This window comes from Neltuma alba, unplaced genomic scaffold (genome assembly GCF_004799145.2).
Source record: "Neltuma alba isolate B1F8T4 unplaced genomic scaffold, ASM479914v2 tig00012999_pilon, whole genome shotgun sequence".
NCBI lineage: Eukaryota > Viridiplantae > Streptophyta > Magnoliopsida > Fabales > Fabaceae > Neltuma > Neltuma alba.
Window position 1 is genome coordinate 103,081 of NW_021637350.1, and position 9,202 is coordinate 112,282.

General features: G+C 34.4%; 1 protein-coding gene across 1 annotated transcript; it reads right to left on the reverse strand.

The window, feature by feature from the left end:
* Positions 1–635: 635 nt before the first annotated feature.
* Positions 636–4,930, reverse strand: LOC114733464 (protein FRIGIDA-ESSENTIAL 1-like). Its single transcript, XM_028920930.1, has 9 exons — positions 4,802–4,930; positions 3,838–3,902; positions 3,504–3,586; positions 2,462–2,993; positions 2,120–2,355; positions 1,740–2,036; positions 1,537–1,659; positions 761–1,461; positions 636–668 (listed from the first exon to the last, which is right to left on the reverse strand). Exons 1-9 carry the CDS (start codon positions 4,928–4,930, stop codon positions 636–638), a joined length of 2,199 nt encoding a protein of 732 aa, XP_028776763.1.
* Positions 4,931–9,202: the final 4,272 nt, after the last annotated feature.

The window sequence follows — 9,202 nt, forward strand, 5'->3', positions numbered from 1 at the left end:
CTATAAAGGCCCGATCACTCTAATGGAACGATCTAACACAATCTCCCATGAAGATGACAAAAGATCCCTCTTCCACCTTCCAATATGTTAAGAATAGCATGAACCCAAAGATGAATCATTGAAAACTGAAAGAACTAAGATGTACCATTGAAAAACTCAAGAAAGCTAGCCTGACATATGATTGGCCTACTGTATCAGTCAGTTTATGCTACAAATCCTCACAATCTGAGTCTAATATATCGTGAATTTTGAAACAATTCGCTGTAAGACAGTGATATGAAACAAACTATCTATATGCTTTTCATCACAGATTCTAACTATTTGAAGACTAAAATAAATCATAAATGCCACACTAATTCGAATTGTCTATCAGCATTCCATTCATATGCTAGAGAGTCAAGTAGATGAAAGATTATAAATCTATCATCTAACTTCCATAGCACTTGTATCCAATCCCTACGAGTTCACACCATAATGGAACAAGCAACTGAGCAACGGTCCTTACAAACTTGACTATCAAACGGATGACCTTATAGATAAAAGCCTCTCTTTCCGAGTCCATGAGATAAAAGCTTACATATATTTGGATGTTACATAATGCTAGCGAACTGTACAACAAAGTCATATAGGTGACATTATCGAATCTTCCCATATATACTGGTATATCCCTGCAAATAAAAAAAAAATGTTCGTAAAATATCAAAGTGATGTTCATTCAAATCCGATCAACAATACTATCTAAAGAAAGAAAGACGCTTACCTTGACGAGATTTACAATTTTCAACTGACAAAAAGAAAGGTACTTCTTGATAGAATCCTCATTTGTTGGAATTTGCTGAGGCTGTAGAGTGTTAATAATCTTGTCAACTGATTTTTTAACAATCATGTTATGTGCATCCTTGCTGAGGTCACCCTCGAGCCAAACTGGTCTTAAAATCTCTTTCACATGATCAACAAGTGCGAAACGGAAATTCCTCAGTTCCATTGATTCTATCTGCACGCCAGCATCCTTCTGAAGATTATTATCCATTTCACTGTTTTTCTTACCCCTATCTACTCTTTGTTTTTTGTCCTCTGTTACCTCAACTTGAGGTCTAGCATCACGCTCAGTTTGTTCTTTTCCTATACTTTTAACCTCTTCAAAGGGATTTAGCCCCATACCAACCCTTCCAAATTGGCAATTTAGATATGTTGCTGCCATTGTATCTGTTTCAGTTGTAACAAAACTTTTTTCATGAGGAACACAACTCTTCTCTGGTTGAGATACAGAACTTTTGGCACCATGAAGATCTGAACCCTGATTTGCAGCTTCAACAGACTCACCATTTGTAGGAACCTGAGATGAAGTCAGAATGGGTGTTCTTTGAGATGAAATGAAAGCTTTCAAGGATTCATCCCCTATATTGGGTACCTCAACAATACTGTCAAAAGGGTCCTTTTGATCCTCAACAGACGATCTACCTGAAAAAGTAATAAAAAAAGATGGTTTGAAAGGTACGGACGGCTCCCAATCATATGAAGAGAAATTTAATGTACATCCAGTTGGGTGTGGTGGAACCCCAAATGAACCATTTAGAGCCAAACCTTCCCTTTCTGAACCAGAGAAAGGGGATCTGGTGTCATGACAAGCCATGCCACTGTTCAGAAGTTGTTGAGAATCTATAGAATTTCACTTATGGATCCACTAAAAGACAATGAACATCCTGATCGGGAAGGAATATGATGGGACAGTGACATACATGCAGTTGGAAGGTGAGTAGCCATGTTTACATTAGGTGAATGACTCTCAAATTGGGATGTATATCCATGATGCATGTCTAGCCGTTGAGTGGTAGTCATTCCCTCTGTATGGGTTAGACTGGAAGGGAAGGAGGAGACAGCCCAGCTTTTATTTGGATGCCAACTTGGGCTTACTTCTTTCTGGATGATTGGGTTTGAGGAAAATTCAGATGAATACTGAGATGTTCTTTCTTGTGTGGCAGCCAACGGAACTTGAGTACAAGGCATCCTTGATCTCTTGACATCATCTCCAGCACCTGTCACAGGACAATATTTTCATTAGAAAGATGCTTACAACGCAGACTCCTGAGCAACCTTGCTACAAAATTACCTCACGTACCTTCCTCTGGTTGCACTTCTCTCTTCCAATTTTGAGTAACCAATTCTCCTTCAATCTGCTGGCCGGATTTATTTTCAGGATCTTTTATATGAAGAAAACTACAAGAATTACCCCTGATGCACCATCCTTTGGCATAAAAAGCACATATCATTTCATGACGCTTGTTTCCAACTTGCGTCTCAGCACAGGGAGATAAATCTCTGGTCCTCAAGTCAGGAGAAGGATGCCTGGAAAACCTAACAGTCAGAAATAAAGTGATCTTACTTATGCTATGTAAAATGAGCTATAGTCACACAACAATGAGTATAAGTAATATGACAAATTAAACGAGAATGACCAAACCTTGGTGTCATTGGGCTCATTGCATCTCCTGATTGCATGTTCAGCTTCCTAATCTGCTTTATACGATTTTGACCACCACTAGCCTTCTCAACGAAGCAATCTCTCGGCAGGTGGATAGTCCCCTCTTTTCCAAAATCTGTCATTGACCTGGAAGGCCCAGAACTTATATCCTCATTGACATCACATAAATATGAAGTGTAATTGCAACTTGGTTCACTACATCCTCCAAAGGTTTTCTGCTGTGAAAGGGATCCAGCATTTTCAACATCATCTTCTAATTGCTGATTTTTATCGTCTTCCAGATCCAGATTTTTTCTTGATTCTGGACTACTTGAAAGTTTGCGTTTCAGTTTACAATCTTTCTTTCTAATTGTAGGCGCATTATATGAAGGAACAGAAACTTTAGCCATAGCTGCATTCCCTTCCATAAGAGGCAAATAAGATGGTGATGTCACTTCAAGGTTTCCTGCTGCAGGTGAAACTGGTATCAAGTTCCCTTCTGTCCACACAGACCTCATGGCTGAACTCAAATCTTTTTTAATAAAGTATAAAAGGATGAAACTCAATAAATATACAAAAGGAAATAACCATCTCCAAATGGGGACATGCAATCATAGTACCTCACTACCTCCTACAAGATAATAATGGAGTACTGAACTGTGGAATAAAACACGTGTTAGAGAGGAATACCAATTCAAAGCAGCCGATAGCAGACATGGCACATAATCCAGCAGAAGATATAATATCTTACATAAGGTGTACATGGCCCCATACAATGAGTTCTCTTTCTGGTAGCAAAAACTTTTTAGATTAATCAGGAGAAACTGCTCCAATGTACTGGGGTATACCCGATGTTCATCCAAAATACAAAATAATGTATTCCAAAGGTACGTGGAAGTCACTGACGGACAATGTAAAAATAAATTGGACAAAGTTTCAGGTGTTCATCCAAAACTCCAAATAAGTTTATTCCAAAGCAATGTCACTCCAGGACAATGTCAACATAAATGGGAAAAAGTTTTAGAATCAGATCAATGAATACAGAAGTCAGTATAAAGAGCAACATTGTGCCTGGCTTTCTGCAAATCAGTAACAGGCTGTTTACAATAATCCTCTTCAATAGTGCTGTCCAAATTAAGGAATTACGCTTGGAAGGAGCTTTAGGCTCCATAATAGTTTATCAAGAAAAGCCTTCTCCCTGTAAGGAAAATGAGTAAGGGACTGAAAGTAAGATCTGTGGGTACTAATTCAGAAGTCTTTGTGCATTTATATCTTTATTATTGTTCAAGGCTGGGAAGAATAAACAATATGGACATGAATCTTGAAGGATGCTAATCTTAATTGTGAAAATAAGAGTTGGAGATCAAGATCAGTACCATTCGGAAGGAGATATTGCCCCATTTTTCATCAAATCTTGTTGCGCACAGCTCACATTATTTTCCTAAAATAGTCAAGTAACTTGAACAACAATCGCAGTAGCTTCATGTTCAAAACAATTATAGAAAATGGGAGGAATAGATCTATTGGAATTCAGGCAACTAAGAAAACGCCCAAGAGGAGCTCAATGAATCCATCAAACACTTACAGTCAAGTCCCTAGATAGCCCATTTGATATGAATGAAGAAGTTAACGATATCAAGGCGGATTCTCCATATTGCCCTAGAGAGAAAGACTTGGGAAAATTTAGAATGTATGCAAGAAGAAGGCATTATCTTGGGATGAAGTTATTAATAAACTTCAACTTCAGGCTCAGGCCAGCAGTAGGAAAGCAGATAAACTTTTGATGAAAATCCTGTCAACTCCATTTCTTACTGTTGGTTTTGACTTGGGTCTGAGTTGCTTCTGCCGTTGGTTCGTCGACCAATCGTCCACCCTTCATGGATTCCATCTCCGCTAGCTTTCTACCACCTCAAAACTCAAAATTAAATTTGTGAAATTAGTATTATAGTTGATTTTGGATATACCTGCCTATTTAAGGCTTGCTTTGTACATCGATTCGGTAGATTTGAGACGTGGAAGAATTCGAGATTATTATCGAGTTCTTTTCAGCATCTCCTATTAAGAGAAAAGTCTAATACAACTAATCTCATTGGTTTTGAGAATGAAAAACACTAACACATATATCGCACTGAACTCTCCATTTTTCTGATGTAATGCAAAACTCAATTCTATTTGCTAAACAACTCATGCATACTGCTTTCTACCCTTCACACGTCATGCACATACCTCTACTAGTACACTTATTATGCAAGAAAATGATGAGAACAGTATGTAAAGACTATAGACCCGAAAAAAGAGTAGAGAATAAATATAAAATAGTAGAATTAAGAACGAAATCACTAGAAATTCATCGACGAAGAAACCTTTCTGATCCTTATCGGACGCAATGTCAATGGCGTCGGGGCCGTAGAACAGACTTTCTAAACAGTCGGTATCATCGGCAGTGATCTGAGAAGCGATGGCTGACATTAGGTGAAGAACACAACCCTGGGCCAAAGGAGGAAGAAGCAATTGCAGCTACCAAGGCACCCGCAACTGGCAGTTTTGAAGTAGAGAGCAAAGAAACAGTAGCAAGCAACTTACGTTAGAGCGAACACTTGGCAAACACCATCCACTGTTTGACTAGCATGTCAGGCACAGAACCATTTGAAACTGAACTATTGGTCCGTAAAAACAGCCAAACAGGGTCCATCAAAAGGGGACAAAAATCAAAATAATCTGCAATAAATATAACTCACTAAATTGGAAAAAAAATTAATTTTGCTCCTATTAAAATTTTTTATTTCTCTATATTTATTAATCATTCTTATTTATCTCATTTCTTTTCGTCTTTTCAATAAAAATTAAATAAAATTAAAATTAAAAAATAGGCATTAAATATGCTTCAAGTGACTTATGTTTATACCAAAATTTTTCCCTGTTACTTACATTGAGGACTAGAATGGTATATGTCATTGAGACCTTAACATAGTGAGTTCAAACCTAATATTAATATATTTGTGTGTAGGAATGTATTTAATTGTATAAAAATATTTCTTAATGAAATAATCTATTTAACTTACTCGATATATCTAAGTTGGTAAATTAATTAAGTAATTCTTGTACTAAAAATCAAATAACAAATACTATATACCTAATAGTAGGGTGAACTGATTATAAGTAAAAGTGTACGTTTAAATCTTTAATTTTATATAAAAATTCATGGGAAAATCCCAAAAAAGTGATAGCTGAATTTCAAAATTCCAAATCAGTATTTTTTACTACACTCATAAAGAAAATGACTACATTCAAAGAGCAAATGACAACCCATTTTTGTAGTAATTCCTAATTTGGCATTTTGAAATTCAGTAGTCACTTTTTTGGGATTTTCTCAAAATTCATTGTAATTTTTTAAATTTTATTATAAAGTGTTTTTTATTTCTCTAATCCTAATGTTATTAATAAAAAAAATCCTGACATCAAAATTTTAAATACCGACAAAATATCCTCAAATACTATCTTAAGTTTTATGTTAAAACTAATACTGTTCCAATTTATATGAGATCCACTAGAGCCGGGAAAACGGGCCGGCCTGTTTAGGCCCTGAAATTATGAGGGCCGAGCTCGATATTTTTCCCTTCAAATGGGAAATAAACCCTAGAGGGCCGAGGGTTTAAAAGGGCCGGCCCTGGAGAGCTGCGGGCCGACCCTTTTAAGCCCTTTTATAATTTTTTTAAATTTTTTTATATAATTTTAATGTTATTAATTTTTTATATTGTTAATAATATTTCAAATATTTAGTTATTATTATCATTTTAAAATTAAATTTAGTGTTAGACAATAATTTATCCAATTAAATTTTTAAAAAATGGGTTAATTTGGACTTTAATAATGATTTGATTTATATTATATGCATTGATATTTTTAAACTAGATATATATTTAATAATAGAGTATTTTTACACTTATATAACTTGTGATTCTATAATTTGAATTAGAAATTTATGAGTTTCAACAGCAATGTTTCTCACATTAAAGTAAAATAATAGCTAGATTGTAAAATTTAAAAGTAAAATTCCTATAAAGAAGAAAAACTTGACATTTTTGTTACGAAAGAAAAGCATACTTATGAAGAAGAGTAATTAATTATAGTGATGATGAAATTTCAAAAGATTAATGATAGTATTTATTTATTGCACAATTGACTATAGATAAAACTTTTAGATGTTGTTATCTTCTTAATAAATGTTTTAGATGTTCTTGGATGTTGATATTTATATATGATGATATTTTATATTTGTGACTTAATTTTATTCATATTTATGTCTTTTTTTAATAATTTCATTGGTTTATTTTTATTGTTTTATAAAAAATATGATAAATATAAAAAATATTATTTTTTTTCTTAAACGGGCCAAAAGCCCGCGGGCCAACCCTGAGCCCTGTAGTTTGAGGACCGGGCCTAGCAAATTGGGGTATTTTTGAAATTTCAGCCCTGGAGAGCCGGCCATTTTAAGCCCGCCAACCCTAAAGGGCTGGCCCTGAAGGGCCGGGCCAGCCCTAATTCTCACCTCTAAGATCCACTGTAGAATGTAAATTATACTATAAAGTAGATTTTATATTTAAGACTAAAAGAGTAACAATTGGTTTTTTTTACCAAAAATAGTAATAATAGTAGTAGTAGGTTAGAGAAGTATCATTTGACACAAATAATATTATAATTAAAAGATTAAAAGAATCAAACTAAAATATTATATGAATTTATTTAGAGAGAAGAACTCATTACATTTATTACATGAGCATTAAAGGCCAGTTATTTTATTTGCTTCTAGCTAGATTCATCAACAAATAGGTGAACCAAAAAAAAAAAAAGCTTAATACAATGTTTGGTCCTTCTAATTTAGTTTCATTTTGATTTTGGTTCCTGAAATTTAAAACTTGTGATTTTAGTCTCTCAAGTTTATTTTTTGTTTAAAATGTTAGTCCTTATAGTTTGAAAAGGACTTAGAGCAGCAATTAATGGTGTTAATTTGACATATGTGGCACTAACTCCATTATGTTTGCTTATGTGGTGTGCTGACTGGGCAACATGATGCGGAGAAAATGCTCTAAGCAGTTGTGTCCCGGGTATCTTATTTTTTAAGAGAGAGAAAGCAAAAACATATCCTAAATTCCTAACTTATTAGCTAGAATCCGGTCATCACTATTCATTGGAGAGTTTTCGTTCAGATTCGCTGTTCATCGCTGATCCCCTGCTCTCGTCTCTACTTTTCATCTATGAGATTAGCTTTGCCGTATTGATTCTTCATTCCTCATCCGTGTTTCTAGATGGGAAAGCTTTTCTCTCTCCTCTCTCTCTTCCAATGCGATTCATCATCGTTTTTTTGGTTTTGGAAAGATTTGTCCTTTGTTTTTCTCAATCACCTTGCTTTTATCTCATCAGCTACCATCCTCTTATAATTTGGTCTTAGTTCTGTGACATAAATTCTCATACCTTCTCTTTTCCCTGTCTTTTCCTCCACTCATCAATTTTTCAGCTGCAAGACCACATCATATACAGAATTTCCTGTATGGTAAATATAATGAAGTTATAAAAAGAAAGCATCCTACTTCTGTTAAATAAATTAGCGTGAGTATCAATACAAACAAAACAATCTGTGCATGATTGAATTTTTGCAAACCCTCTAGGCTAATTTATGATGTAGGGGGTGTTTAGATAGAAACTAAACCATTGTTTCAGAAGTGATTTTACGGTCTACGAGATAAATATGTGGAGAAATTTATCTCAATTTATAGAAAAGTATTTCTGAGAAGCACTTTTCATTATATCTAAACACCTTAGTAGCCTGAAAGAATAAATATTGATTTATCTAATTTATCAATTTTTGTAATAGTGAATTTCTAAGCAATCACATGAAGAAGCTTCTTTTAACTAGAAAGCAGTTGAATGTTGGTCAACCTGCCCCTCCTTCCTAAATTTCCAAGTTGAGAGACTTGCTACTTTATTCCCGTTTTAATTTGAGCGTAAATCTCACTTTACTCCATTTTGGAGCATGAAATTTCCATCATTATTGTTTGATACACCGTTCTCAATGCATAAAAATGGGTATTGCCATTCTATGGCTTGGAATATTTATTCTTTGTGGCAGCAACAATTATTATGAATATTATTAAGATTAATAATAATAGCATTATATAAATTAAACCATGCATGTGGACTTGGAAAATGGGTGGAAAGAGAAAAGCACGTGATGTGAATCCTACCAGCTTGCAGCACCTTCAATATGATAGTGCTTGTGCTACTCCTCCGGATTTGCATTGGGTGCTCATCAGGTGTGATGAGCACCCAATGCTCATCACCCTCTGAACCGTCCAAATCTGATCTGAACAGTCTATATTTATTTTTATTTTTATTTTTATTTTTATTTTTATTTTTTTAAAAATAATTATTTTAATAAGTATAAGATAAAAAATAAAGATAATTTCTTAACTATCATTTTTTAAAAATATAATTTTTTATATTTTAAAATAATTATTTAATAATATTAAATCTGGACCGTCAGATTAAATCTGAACGGTCCAGATTACTCACTAGCTGATGAGCATTGGATGGGAACCCTCCTCCTCACTACTTGGTGCATAACTTCTATACCATTTTAATGCCATTTGTAAAGGACTCCGATATATTTATTGGCATTCAGTACTAGCTTTGTCGATTATTGGTAGCACGCTTTTCTATGAGATTATGATGGTTGTGGTCTTG

Bases quoted from the DNA above. Each gene is read 5' to 3' on its own strand.
- LOC114733464 (XM_028920930.1), bottom strand. From the start codon at position 4,930: ATGTCAGCCATCGCTTCTCAGATCACTGCCGATGATACCGACTGTTTA. The intron at 2,356-2,461 runs GTTTGGTCATTC...TCTGACTGTTAG, and splicing joins ATGAGCCCAATGACACCAAG to GTTTTCCAGGCATCCTTCTC. The intron at 2,037-2,119 runs GTACGTGAGGTA...GTCCTGTGACAG, and splicing joins AGAAGTGCAACCAGAGGAAG to GTGCTGGAGATGATGTCAAG.